The sequence below is a fragment of the Cibotium barometz genome, chromosome 33 (genome assembly GCF_041138505.1).
Source record: "Cibotium barometz isolate CiBa-2024 chromosome 33, ASM4113850v1, whole genome shotgun sequence".
NCBI lineage: Eukaryota > Viridiplantae > Streptophyta > Polypodiopsida > Cyatheales > Cibotiaceae > Cibotium > Cibotium barometz.
In genome coordinates this window covers 40,015,673-40,030,340 of record NC_141078.1, presented here as the reverse complement: position 1 = coordinate 40,030,340, position 14,668 = coordinate 40,015,673, and the positions used below count along the sequence as shown (strand labels likewise).

General features: G+C 38.9%; 1 protein-coding gene across 1 annotated transcript; it reads left to right on the top strand.

Annotated features, from left to right (window-relative positions):
* The first annotated feature begins 12,592 nt into the window (after window positions 1-12,592).
* LOC147619560 (uncharacterized) lies at window positions 12,593-14,134 on the top strand. The gene is made up of 3 exons (XM_086773570.1): window positions 12,593-13,022; window positions 13,315-13,361; window positions 13,601-14,134. The coding sequence occupies exons 1-3, from the start codon at window positions 12,881-12,883 to the stop codon at window positions 13,847-13,849; spliced, it is 438 nt and encodes a 145-aa protein (XP_086629696.1). The 5' UTR covers window positions 12,593-12,880; the 3' UTR covers window positions 13,850-14,134.
* The last annotated feature ends 534 nt before the right edge of the window (window positions 14,135-14,668 follow it).

Sequence of the window (14,668 nt, the reverse complement as noted above, 5' to 3'; positions counted from 1 at the left end):
TCACAGGAGGTCCGAGTGGGAGTCAAAAAATCATCAAGTTGCCCAACAAAGTAAGAGACCACTGGCTAGAAAGGCCACGTACGGAGGCATCCCCCATGAGGCATTCGCTCCTAAATCTCTTCGAAGCCTTGTATAGACTAAGAGGTTGGTGTACTTGACTCCCCTACTACAACCATGCCAAGGATTTTCATGGGACATGATTAGAGACATTATCACACAAGAGGTCTAATCGATGAGTGGGAGTTAAAAAATCATCAAACTACCCAGCAAAGTAAGAGGAAATCGGCTAGAAAGGCCAAATATGGAGGCATCCACTCCTGATATGGACCCTAACTAGTCTAGTTCAAGAATGAGGAGTGACAACTTGGTAGAGGAAGGAGTAATCCATTCTAGAACCACAGCTAGCATTATCGTAGAAATAATGGTTTATGTCAGTAGCCTTTGGCTCAGCAAGCTCTCAAAACACGAACCTTGGAATGTTTGGAATAGCCTATAGGCCTACTGTATCTTCAAGCTTAGCAGCACTAGACCCCAATACTAGTAGTGCAAGGGGATGCATGTTTAGTATGACCACCAAGGCCATAATAACTAAAGATACTAGGGTTAAAGAGTCTACCCAAGCTGCTGGGTACACTATGAGGGGAACCTTATAGCACGAACTAGGGAGCTCTAGAATAGACTTAACATTGGGATGGACATACACAACTTAGCACGACCTAGCCTTACACAGATACCCTCTATAATACCCCAGCTTGGCTTAAGGGCAAGGGCAATATCTTGCATATGCCATGCTGTCCCGATTGACCTGTACCCATACTACCAACTTGTAACTACCTCAACCTCCATCTACACCACTACACCTACTGCTCTAACCACTAAATATATATGAATATATCTTCGGATAGAAGCCTAAATAGGAAGAGGGGTAGCAATGGGGCAACCACACCGCCTTCCAATTGCAGCAGCAGCAGCTGGGCGCCAAACCCTAAACATCAAAATACGATGAAACCTATGAAAATCATAAAATTCATAAAATTGATGCCAAAGTTCAATGATGGGACTAGAGATCCCATTACACAGAAGTGTTTATCAAATGTGTGATACATGCGGTTGGCCCAAGGGCCCAAGGGCCCAAGGGCCATGGAAGGGAAAGCGGGTCAGGGGATCTAATCATTGAAACTAGAAGACAAATCTGATTTTGACACCTTGAGGACAAGAATGCTTTTGTATTTCAGTAGCTTATAATGTTTGAAATATATTAGTTTTAGACATTATTGTTGTTCACTCATATTATGACAATGGCCATGGTTTTTGCTTCTTTCATGGCTTAGATTTTTGAGAGAGATGCTGCAATTGGTTAAATTTGAGTAAGAGAAGGGTTGTTTTTGCCCCTCACAAGTCAAAAGACATCTATTTGTGTTAAAAATTCCTCCTAAGAATAGGGTTGATGTTTGCTAGGTTGGTGGAGTACAAGCCCCACCATGTCTAGTTGTGGGTGGACCACATTTTTGCCATGTGGCACCACTCCACATGTCTAACCACATGATTAAAGTGGAGCATAAAAAATGCGAACTTGCCACCTCATTTTTCCATGTCATAATGTCACAGCAATATTGATGACATGACATGCCACCTTCTTCATAACCCATCACATACATTGACACATCATCAAACACACGTCACCTATGGTGTAGTGCCACATCATCACATTTAGGCCCTCTATGACATGCTATATAATGTCAAGATCACGTCAACTCATCAAATGCCATGTCATCAAAATACACTGCCACATTAACCCACGGGTATCACAGTTGACATGTAACCACACCATACATGGATGCATGTATATATCATGCCACCATATTATGCATGGATATATGCATATACCATGTCACCGTAGTAGCATGAGTACTCAACATCATCCATTAGGGGAAATATGGAGTACAAAAGGGCCCTTTAGGATTAATTTGAATGACCTATCTTCTATCTTGTATCATCTTATGTGTGTATGTGGAATGTGCCTCTGTGATATGGGACACTTAGACTTATTTCACATACGTTCATTTGATTCGATTGTTGCATGTTTGCATTATGTGTTGATCGAGTTTTCCACACTAATCATAAATCCATCCTCTCATATTTATGCAACTGAGGATAGTTGCAACCCAAGTAAGAGGGATGTTATGGAAATCACTCTTGTGTTATTGGTAATTACATTTCTTATTTTATATCGGGGACGCTTGTGTGTGTTGTGCCAGTGGGACTATGTGTGTTTTGATACTATGGTTTCGTCTTCTCAAGATAGTGTTGGGATTAATTGACGTGACTTCATATGACTTCAATTAATTGTTTAACTAATGTGGAAAAACTATGAGTATAGATGGTGTGATCTGTAAGGGTACCAATTGAGGTGTCGCACGGATGGTGGTGGACTAAGTGATGGTGTGAAGACAAAGATAGCATTGGGATTAATTGACGTGACTTCTTATGACTTGAATTAATTGTTTAACTAATGTGGATTATGTCTATGAGTATAGATGGTGAGATCTGCAAGGGTACCAATTGAGGTGTCACACGGATGGTGGACTGAGCGGTGGTGTGAAGACAAAGATCATGTGTTAATTATAATATTGATTATTTTATAGCCTATCATGTGGTTAGAGTTTACGTGCATGTGTGCACAAGATGGTTTAATGTGTGTGTGTGAGCACAAGTGAATTTATGAACATTGGTCCATTTGTACGTTGTTTTATCATGTGGAAACCTTAAAACTTTGGACAAAATTGTTTATTATAAAGTAAAAACCTAAAAGTAGAATAGGTGCTATTTATGGGTCTATGGGCTAAAAATATAAATATGATTAAAATACCACGTGTGTGGGGGAAGGAGCCACACACACACACACACACGTCGGGGGGAGATTGCTATGGTGGTGATAATTTTATTTGTGTAATTTACAAGCTTTTATTTGAGTGAGATCTTACATAAACTCTTGGAGAAAATTATTCTATAGTAAAAAAAGGATTTTCCAAGCTATCTGGCCCCTTTCTATGCTCTCTAACTAATTACACTTGCAAATATTTCCTTTATTCTTTCTAGAGCTCTCTAATCCCTCTATAATTTTGATCCACCCTTTTTACCTCTCTAATCTTGCTCCACCCTTCTAACCTCTCTAACTAATTACACTTGCAAATCTTTCCTTTATTCTTTCAACAGCTCTCTAATCCCTTTATAATTTTCCTCCACCCTTCTAACCTCTCTAATATTGCTCCACCCTTTTACCCTCTCTCTAATCTAATCTTGATGTAACCTTCTAACCTCTCTCTAATCTAATCTTGTTATTGCAACCTTCGAACCTCTGTCTAATCTTTTTGCAAGCTTCTAACCTCTCTCCTTAATCTTAGTGCAAGTTTCTAGCCCTCTTACAAGCTTCCATATCTCTCTAAACTCTCTAATCACTCTCTAACTACTCTAGTTGTATCATTGACGGGCTTTGTTTTCTTAGCAAGTATCCTAGAACATTTCTTGGTAATAGAATATATTTTTTTCACACTCTTACATAGTTCCCTATAGTTTTAAGGACTATGGAAGGCTTGAAAAGCTTCCATTGCCTTTATTTGATAGTATAGAGTGACTAATCCTAGATAAATGGAGTGTAGATGCTTTCAAACACAAGATGATTAGTGATATCCAATCCTCATTAAAGTTTACGAAGTCCTCTCAATTAGTAGGCCTTAGTTGTTGGTATGCTCCCACTCATCGCTTTATGCACATGTTTTGTAAGCTATTATCACAAACCACTCCAATAATGCTCATTTTTATAAGAAATTACAATTTGAACAAATGAATAGCTTATTTGAAAGTGGTTGGGATATAGTGGAAGGGGTGCATAGCAAGAATGTATATACTTGCAGAGTTGTGATTTCAAGTATCACTTAGATCCTTGAAGACGCACTTAAATTTATACATCTAGTTCTACTATTAGCGATGGATAAAGGAAAAGGGAGAGTGGATACCATTGCAGGTATGTTAAGGTGTTGGTTCACCCATAGAACTATCGATCAAACTACCTAATAGCTCCATTGACCTTATCAATGCTAATATGCAATGGAGCTTAGCAGATATTTAAGAACACCTACTGATCATGGGATTTAAGGGCATACAAGAAGAAAGCTTCAAGTTAGAACAATGAAATGTATCAATTTTCCTTTATTCATGGAATCATGAACCACTAAAGACTTCTCCTTATGTCTCTCAATCTACACAATCACATAGCGAAAAATATTAGGAGGGCATAGATGCCAAGAAAATTTGTTGGCATCCATTCCCTCCTAATACTTTTTGCTCTCTGTGTGATTGTGTACATCGGGAGAGACGTAAGGAGAAGTCTTTTGTGGTTCATGATTCCTGGAGTGATGATGGTGTAGAATTGCAATCGAGAGTGTAATTGGACTTGTCATTGTACTTTTTATTTTCATTGTGATTGGAATTTTTAATATGAGATAGAAATACAAGTCACATTTGATGACGATTTGGATAAAGCTTAAATGAGGGAAATAAGTTCAATTTGGATAAGTTTGGATAATTTTAATATGAGATAAAAATATAAGTCACACTTGATGACTAGTTACTATTTTGGTAAAGCTTGAATGAGTGAAATATTTGGATAAATTTAGATAAGTGCAATTTGGATAAGTTCAACGATGACTAGTCACCATTATATGACTAGTTTTTATTTGGATAACGATTTGAATGACTAGTTACTATTTGGGTAAAACTTGAACGAGTGAAATAAGTTCAATTTGAATGACTACTTACTATTTAGACCACGATTTGAATGACTAGTTACTATTTGGGTAAAGCTTGAATGAGTGAAATAAGTTCAATTTGAATGACTAGTTACTATTTGGCTTAGGAGATGATTATCACTGCCCCACTGATGAGGAACCCGAGGATGAGGCCAAGGATAAAGGGGCAAGACCACATATGCCCAAGGTAGCACTTAGTACACTTAGCTCCGTAGTGGTGGATGGAGAGGAGTTTCTCTTTGTTTGCAAGACCTGTGTGTAAGACCCGGAGAGAATGTTCAAAGTGAAGCAAGATGAGTGCTTGTCCCACCTTGCCATTGGACTATATTCTCCTTCAGACATCACAGAGGCTCTCAACACATAATGAAGAAACTTGTATCAGTTGAAGGTATGAGAGTGTGTACTTTATCTAAGGTGATATAGAAGAGGTTGATGAGAGCATGTACATGTGCCTGAGGAGGAGTTTAAAGAAGTGCAAGCTAGCTTGTCAGTGGTCTTGTTAGTGGTTAAATTGGCCCACTCACCCCCTCAAGAACTTGAGGAGCATAAGTCCTCCATCAAGTTGAGTACCTAGATGTGATAGCATCTGATGAAATACACTCGATAAGTTATCAATCCCTACTTTCTAATTTTTAGTAATGGCATAAATGATTATTAAAATATATTTTATGTGTAGCATGTCATAGAGATAGATGCTTGGGCACATCGCAAGGGTAGCTCAAGGAACCCCTTTGGGAACAATTCAAACATTGGTCCGATACATGGGATTTATTCTAGCTAAAGACATTATGGTTGTGCACAATGGATTTAGCCCAGCAATGGTAGGATTTCAGCTCCTTGCCCTCAAATCACTATCCAAAGTCTTGTGCCACATTCCAAGGGGGCTATGCTTCAAAATAATTCTCATTAACAAGGTGGCAGTCTATGCCACATTCCAAGGGGGCTATGCTTCCAAGGTCCTTGTCAATATGTGGCCGTTGAAGAAAGTGCAGGGGAGAGAGATGCAACATGCATCGTTGATGCCATCATGTCTAGAACTCTGCCCCTCAACAAGAGAAGGTGCAAGGCTGTAAAAGATGGGGTATAGTTTTTTGGCGAGCATTTTTGAGCGAGCGCTTTTTGGTGTTTAGGCGAGCGGTTTCTCTCTCTACACTTCTAAGTGTCTATCAGCTCTCTATGGTCTCGAACATTATGACTCATGGTGATAGTAGAGGAGAGGAGTGGATGGATACAAGAGCACTATACACATTACAACTCATTTACAACTATCAATGCATATCAAGTTATAACTAACATTGCAACTCGTTTACAAAGTCATTGTATTATGATCTTAAACTTCCACTTTATATTCCCTAGCAAACTTACAAGGCCACAACATTACATGGCAAACACCTACGACATGACACGATCATTTGTACTTCTTTACAAAGATACCATATGAAAGAATTTTGGGCCTCAACTATTATCTTCGCCTTTTCCGTCTATCCTAGCTTTGCGAATGAAGGTGGAAACTTCAGCTCTTAGAGGATCCTCCTTTGCCTCTGCAATGATGCCGAAAGCTCTCCACATCCCAATGGCTGAAGCTACTTTCACCTCTAGCATCACACACACACACACACACACACACACACACAAAATTGGTTCCAAAGACTTGGTAATAGAAAGAAATAATGAGTGTGAAATTTCCCATATATATATATATATATATATATATATATATATATAGTTGCAAGGCTTACATACATACATACATACATACATACATGCACATGCACACGCACGCACACACACACACACACATGTATGTATGTATGTATGTATGTATTTTTTATGTGTGTATGCATGCATGCATATATTTATGTAGGCATATTGAGAGAGAGAGAGAGAGAGAGAGAGAGAGAGAGAGAGAGAGGGAGGGGGTCTAAGATAAGACAAGAGCACATGGATAGGGAAAGAACCTTTATGATGATCATAGGTGTGGTGATAAAGAAACACACAACCAAGCCCTTGCCAACAAAGGGTAAAGGTCAGTTAAAGAGGTGAGCCCCTCCAAAAAGACAAGATAATGTAGTGGCTCCCCACCCCTCCACGTGAAAATCAACTTTTTGGTGAGTGGTTATAAGAGTATGAAAATCTGGCAAAAATCACACACTTTCAATCTCAAGAATATGTGAAATATGGCAAAACTCAAACTCGCACTTTCAATCTCAAATATCCACAAAAAAGCTCAATTTGGTCGATGAGGATACTGAATTTGCCTCGCTTTCCTTTGCGTAGATATGCACGTCAAATAGTGTGTGTATGTGAATAGTGAAGAAAGCAAACGAAAATAGAGTGCCATAAGTAACCAAAAAACAATTTTTGGAGTGGCATGCAAGTTGGTGAAAGTGGTGCTCTCTCCTTTTTTAAAAGTTTTGAGAAATAACCCTTTTTGAGAAGCCATCATGTCTTTTGAATCAAGCATTGTTTGTATGAACACATTTTACGCCTCTTTGCGGAGCTCTGTCTAGGACCTTCGTGTCTTTTTACAGTAGGAACGTGATCAGAAATAGCTCACAGAATCTGAAACAGTGTGTTCCATCGGAGATTTAAGTTGGTGCTTTGTGTTAAAAGGGGAACTATGGGTGAGCGGGGCCATTCTACTCTAATCAAACGAATGGGCCCGGGTTCAAACACTGACATGCGAGGTGTGTGTGAGTATGCAGGTTCAAACTCTGACATCCATGGTGGGGTGTGTGAGTGGTGCGATGCGTGCGATGAAGGGGGAGTAAGAAAAAAACGGAACTTTGGGCGGGCATTGGGTGTGAAGGGAGGGGGGGAGGCCCAATATGAAGGGCAGGGAATGATGAGGGCAAGGGACATGAGTGAGCGTGGCTTGGCTAAGGTTCCATATGGATTTGGGTCGAAGAAAACCTTGGGATCTAGGATGGTTTGATTTCCAACGCCGCATTTATACCTGACCGGCGCAGTCGGTACACTACTATTCACACCAGCGCCTCCTTACGGCTTTGACGGCAACCCCCCTGTCCCCGCGCGTGCGAATGCCCTTTGCTCCTACGGTCACTTGAACAGTGTGCACACTCTTAAAAATTCCAAATTTCCCAAAATTCAAAAAAAAAACTCCATCCTCAAAATTGATGGGAAAAAATTTGGGGGAAAAAAGTTATATATATATATTTCAAGCCTTCTTCAAAAAAGGGGGAAAATTAGAAAATAAGGGAAAAACTGCATCAATTTTGAGGATGGAGTTTTTCCATCCTCAAAATTGATGGAAACACTCCATCAATTTTGAGGATGGAGTTTCTTTTTAGGATTGAAAATATATATTCCAAAATCCTTCTTTTAAAAAAGGGGGGGAAAATAGAAAATAAGGGAAAAACTCCATCCTCAAAATTGATGGAACAAAAGCAGAATATATATATTTCAAGCCTCCTTTATTAAAAAAAAACTCCTCAAATTTTTCAAAGTATCTTACAATAATCGCACTTAAGTAAAAAGAAATTGCCCGCTCACAATTACATTATCTTTTTTAGTCCATGCCATGGGGGAAAAAAAACCGAGTGCCATAATTGAATTTGAGTACATCAAAATGCCTTTTCAAAATAAGAAAATCTTTTTCATACCATGGTGAAAAGATTTGATGTAAGGTTTGATAGAAAAGCTAGTATGATATCTAAATTTTAAGTATAAAAAAAATTTAATGTTCAAAATCTTTTTCAACCCATGGCGAAAAGGATTGATGTAGGGTTTGATAGAAATAATTTTCCAAATGCGTGAGCCAAGGAGCATGCTTTTAAGAAAAAAAGGATGAATGGAAATGACTTAACCTATCAAATCACTCTAAGAGGATATTAGATATTAAGGAATAAACATTTCTTGTCATGTATACATTGACACCTTGTATGGACAAAAGTATATTCTTCATTTGGGATGACAAACTTTTAGCTCTTTATATATTTCCAATGATTGTAGTGAAAAAAACCAAAGAACTAAGGATAGTTTTAAAGTGTGAGAAGGTGATTGTTTTGTCATTGCATCTTTTCAAGAAACATTATGTCATGCTCAAGCAAAAGTTCTATGAACTTCCTAAGCATATTGGTAGATAATCTTGTGAGGCCATGGACCATGACAACAACATAATAGAGCTTGAAGAAGGATTTTTACACTCAACACATGCACGATTTTCCTACCAACGACATGCAATGCAAAATCTAATGCTCTAAAGTTTCACCTCTTCATTTTGCTTTCATGAGTTGTACGTCTGTGATAGAAGGGAATGTCTTGAGTCGGCTATTTTCTCGACCGGTCACCCTTTGCCAAAAAACTAGCTTCCCTATGGCCATTCCTTAGCCTACGAAGAGATTGTTGGCATTGTAACTCCAACACTTTTTTTCATGTTTCACTAGTTTTTTAAAAGAGAAATATTATATGTTTTATTATCCTCATTATCTTTACATCCTCATGATACAAGATAAATATTCAAATCTTATGCAAATACCATATAAATATTCCATTGGGACGTGTATTATCACTATCACTTCTTTTTATCACATATGTATCCCTTTCAAGCATAGAACTTGTGGAGAAAACCACCCTTTTTCCTTATTGGAGTAATCATTACACTAGTATGAGAATTGCATTAGAAGTCCAATTATTTATCTTTACAATCTTGGGCATGTTTTTCTTGGAGTTACTCATACCCCTTCCAATTTTTTAAATACTATATGGAATTTATAACGTAAAGCATGGACCTTATTGGAGAAAACCACCCTTTTTCCTTATTGGACTAATCACTATACTAGTATGGGAATTGCATTAGAAGTCCTATTTACATGTACAATCTTGGTATGTTTTGCTTGAAGTTACTAGACAATATTTTTAAATATATAAAGTAATGTGCATAAGTTTTGAGGAATTCAAGATGAGCACACTTCAAAACTATATTTGCTTCTTGTTTATGAGCATATTCTACTTCATGTAAATTCAATACACAAAGTAGCCATCTAGTGCATTTAAGCTAAGCAATTTTGAATCATGTTTAAAGTAGTGGACAAAAGGTAAAGTCCTTGAGTTGTCGAATGACATGGAGTAGGCATTAGATAGCTTCAATGTCAGTGTTGGACAACTTTGATGTCAACTTTGTACAATTAAAAAGTATTCAAATTTTTACAATAAAAAGAACTAGATAAAAAAACCACTTAGTTTTTGTGTGTGCATTCTGCCCTAGATAAAGTATGCACAAGGCTCCTCCATTTATCTTTGTAGGCACTCTTATTGTGGAAGGCCCACCACATGCAACTTTTTTTCATGGTCCTTTACACTTTAACTTACTTTGAGAACCAACAATTTGCTATTGATAGGTTAATAGGATGCTCAAAACAACATCTAAGTGCATCCAACACAATAATGCATAAATCATGTATATAATTTGTTTAACCATGTTGTTACATAAAATTTATCAATTGTTAAATTACACCACATTGTGCACAAAGTGCACATATATGCATGGGTAAGTGAGTGTGCATGTATGCACACCTTAGATTTAAGGCATACACATGTGCACACATATGCATACATGAATAACTAAGATGATCATATGTATGAGATGCAATGTTCACTTAGATGCATACCCACTAAAAGTGAGACTTGGCTTTAAATATTCTCTCCTTTGCCACATAAACAACCTTGTCATTGCTTAAAAAGAGCTTTAAAGAGTAGAGAATGATAGTCAGCAAAACCTTGAGTCCACAAGCTAAGCCCATTATAATTGCAAGGAAGGGACTACCTAAAGCACCAATAAAGCACTCTAGCTATTGAATCATAACTACAATGGAAGATGGGTTTGAGGGGGGGGGTGTGAGGGTGACCTGTATGCAATGGGTTCTTGTGTAAATTGAGAGGAATATATTTATCAAGTAATCATTCTATCCATAATAATTGACATAAATCATCTTTTATTCAAATAGCATTCATACTTTACCCCATAATCCTTTTAAAGAAAGAAAAAGGCATGTGTTGATAATTAAAGGTATGACAACAGTTAACATTTCCATTTAAAAAGAGTCCCCAAAAAACCTCATATGACCAAGGGTTCAAGGAATAAGATATCTAATTCACCCATGCTTCAATTATTTTGCTAAAAGATGGGAGAAGCATGATATCAAAAACATGATCCCAGATACTTTCGATAATAATGTTGCCTCCATAACTTTCTCTATAAATGAAAGACATGTACTTGCCAAAGCAATGTTTTGTAGCATCCACAATTGTCAAGGATTTAGGGAAGAACTTGATAGTGCACCAATTTTGTGTGTGTGTCTGTGTATGTGGTAAGAGAGAGAGAGAGAGAGAGAGAGAGAGAGAGAGAGAGAGAGAGAGAGAGAGAGAGAGAGAGAGAGAGAGAGAGAGAGAGAGAGGTTTTCTTTTAGGGGGCACAAGGGGTTGATAGATGTGAGGGATCCTTCATGCCAAATGGAAGCCATGTGAATTGGCTTCAAACCAGGTGAATGCCACCTAGCTTGAATCCCTTTTTAAGGAGGCTTTATAGACTTTATCAGTACTATTATATTGCTTATAGTTTACCCATTGTCTTACACATTTTGTGATTAGGTTTTATGATCGTCCATAAATTTAAAATGTACCATTGCAATTTTTTAAGCTTGTCCTTTTGCACCCAAGTCATCTAAGTGGCTTAAGTAGTCAAATGAACCATTGCAAATCAAGGTCAGGAAAAGGTGGGTCTGTTGTATATAATGTGAGGAGTTCACTTAATCCATCAAGGCAGAAGGAAACTACACTATGGCAACAATTTAAGACCACCTATGAAAAGTCTACTAGTGAGATGACAATCACCAAGTCCGTCACTTTTTTCAAATGTGAAAACACTAATATCTTCTTTGCAACTTCATGTTCTTTCCAATCTCATGTTAGTGTAGGCTAACCTTGTGAAGAAGATGCTCAAATTCAAGCATCCTAATAGGGGATATCAAAAAAATAGATGCACCTATAAATGACCACCAATTTGGTTAATTTTGGAGCAACTTATTTAAGCGATTGGAAAATGAGAAACCTAAGGTTCCAATGGACTTCAAAGGGGGAAGGTGATGGAGCTTTTTTTCCTTAATGCGAATGAGAAACACACACACTCTTTCATCCCTTTGTGGAGTTAGGGGGAGGGGTGGGCCAGAATCAAAACCCGCATTCGGGAGGAGGAGAAAGGATCTTGGCTATTTTCCCCACCCCATGATGGAGCTGTGATGGCAAGGTAGTGAGAATTGGCCATGCTACCATATATGTTTCAAGGGTGAACATGCCCCTTCAATTGTGGAGAGCTTTAGATGGACATTGGACATATATTACTTATACTAGTGGGGCTAACCCGTGCTATACACGTATATAATTCCTGGCTTGATATTTTTGAAATTCTGAGAGTAATAGGAGCCTACCCCTCCTCGAACCTCCGAATTGTGTCGCGAACTTCCAAATTCTTGCCACGTGGAATGTTCATGAAACTCTTTGGAAGAAGAGAAATAGGGGTGTGAGGGGTTTAAAAATGTCAGTGTTTGAAGGTGGTGGTGGCATGGGGAAAGCAAGATGGACGAGAATTCCTCAATTGGATAATTTATGGCTTACTGATGGGCACCCATGGATCAGGGAAATCATGATGGATGATGTTGAGGCCTGGTTTGACACGCATAATTTGGGGAAAAAAAATGTTGCCAGACCTTAGGCCTTGTCCTTTAGGAAGTATCATTGGACTTGCATGAGGAGGAGGAGGACTAGAGTCAGGACTCAAGGCAACCAGAGCGAGGGGTCTCGATTCTCTAACAGCTAGTTGGGAGCGGCTCAGTTAGACCTTCCTTCCTAGGCACTGACATAAGATGGGCTGCTGTGCTCAAAAGCACTCCCCACACACAGAGACACAGACACAGAGAAAGGGGTCTCTGTGTCTTTTTAACCGTGCCTTCTCCTCCTCCTTCACTGTAGTGTACACTGTAGAAGAAGAAGAAGCACAGCAGATTATAGTGATAAGGTAGATATCTCTCGAAGACTTTATCTCTGTCTTTGTTTTTATGGCTGCGCCTGCAGCTGCCCTGGCTTTTCTCCGTTCTGTTTCGAGGGCCCCAGTCCGATTGCTGCTGCTGCTCCTCCTCTTGCTCTTGCTTGTCTTGTCTTGGCGTGCTCGAGCTTGGCTGGTCTTGCTGCAAGAAGACGGTATGTGCAAAAATAATAATAATAAAAGTTGAAAAAATAAAATAAAAATTCAATTCCGCCCCCCCCCCCCCCCCCCCCCCCCCCCTTTTTCTCCTAAAGAGGTATGGACCAACAGTGCCATGCAAGCCTGCACTCGGTGGAGGACTCCCCCCTTTCGGCCACTTGAGAGAGGGAGAGGGAGAGAGAGAGATCCTCTGCTTCCCATCTTCGCTCTTATTTTTTAAAAACATTTTTCCTTCTGATTTTTTTTCTTTTTTCCTTTTTTTTTTCCTTCTTCGTCGCCGTAAATCAGAGCTTTGGCGAAGAGATCATCGTCATCTGAGTAATGTCCACCTCGAGGTAACCCCCCCACTTAACCATCCTCACTGGAATAAACCTTAAATCCTGCTGCGATTCGAACAGAATCTATTATGTCTACATCACATTCTAATTATTAACCCAAATGTAATACCATATGACAGCGTTGGGCAATAAACAATGCAAGGCCAGTTTGTGATGTTAGATTATTGTCAAATTAATGGGTGCGACGCATAATCCTAATGCGATTAATTAAGGCTGAGCATGATTGGTTTATGCAGGATTGGGCATTTCGTCACAGAATGATGGTATCTGCAAGGCTGGGTCAATCATCATCATCATCATCATCGTCGTCGTCATCATCATCATCATCAGCAACAGCAGAAGAGAGGCAGCCAGGATCCAGGCCCCCACAATGCCACAATGAGTGCCCCGGCTGCCAAGGGGAGTGCGTGGCAAGGGCCATGTATGTCTCTGGGGGCCATGGCGTCTCTCAACATGCAGTCTGGACTTGCACGTGTGTTTTTTGAAACCCCATTGCCATGCATCTTGCCACATCATCTACACACACATGCCACTTTTGTCCATTGCCCCCACCTAGTGGTCCCCGCCTTCCACATGCTCGCTTAGCCTTAGATGGTTTTTTTTTGTCTGCCTGTGTTTATGCCCTAATTTTATTATCCCTAACGGTTTCTCCCCATTAGTTAATTTATGAGGACCATCGTCCTCGGGGTATATAAATTTTGTGACCCTCGATATCGGTAAGCCTTACGGTGGAGTTTTTAGGCAATATAGTCGATGCAGCACGTGTGAAGTGTTGCTGTGGATGAGAATGATGAAAGATTCTCTAGGGCTTTGTTCAATTTTGTAGAGTGCATTTGGATCATAAACTTATATATAATGGCGCACATATTTAACTTCTAAGGGCTGATAATTATTCCTAATTATCCTTTGCCACACCTCGAGATGTTGAAGAGAGTGCTTTTATTTTGTAAGTTTTTTTGTTGTCTTTTGTGGGATTTTCAAAACTTCAATAACATTCAAGGTTTCTTACTAGTTCTTGGTGAAGGGCCATGACTCACCAAGATTATATAGATCAAGCAAGTTGATAACGAGCGTTGGATAAAGCCAAGAGTAACTTTGAGTTTCTTTAAATGAAAATCAAAGCCTTGGAAAGTAAAAACAAGCAATCGATTTTTCGTCATGTAGGTTTTCACTTCATTTATTTTTCCTAATTTTTGCATATGCTCCAAAGTGGAGAAACATAAATATTGAAGATGGCTAGATCGCCTAATAAATACATGAACAATAAATAATGAAGGTGCTAACCATGGCTAGATTGTCTCATA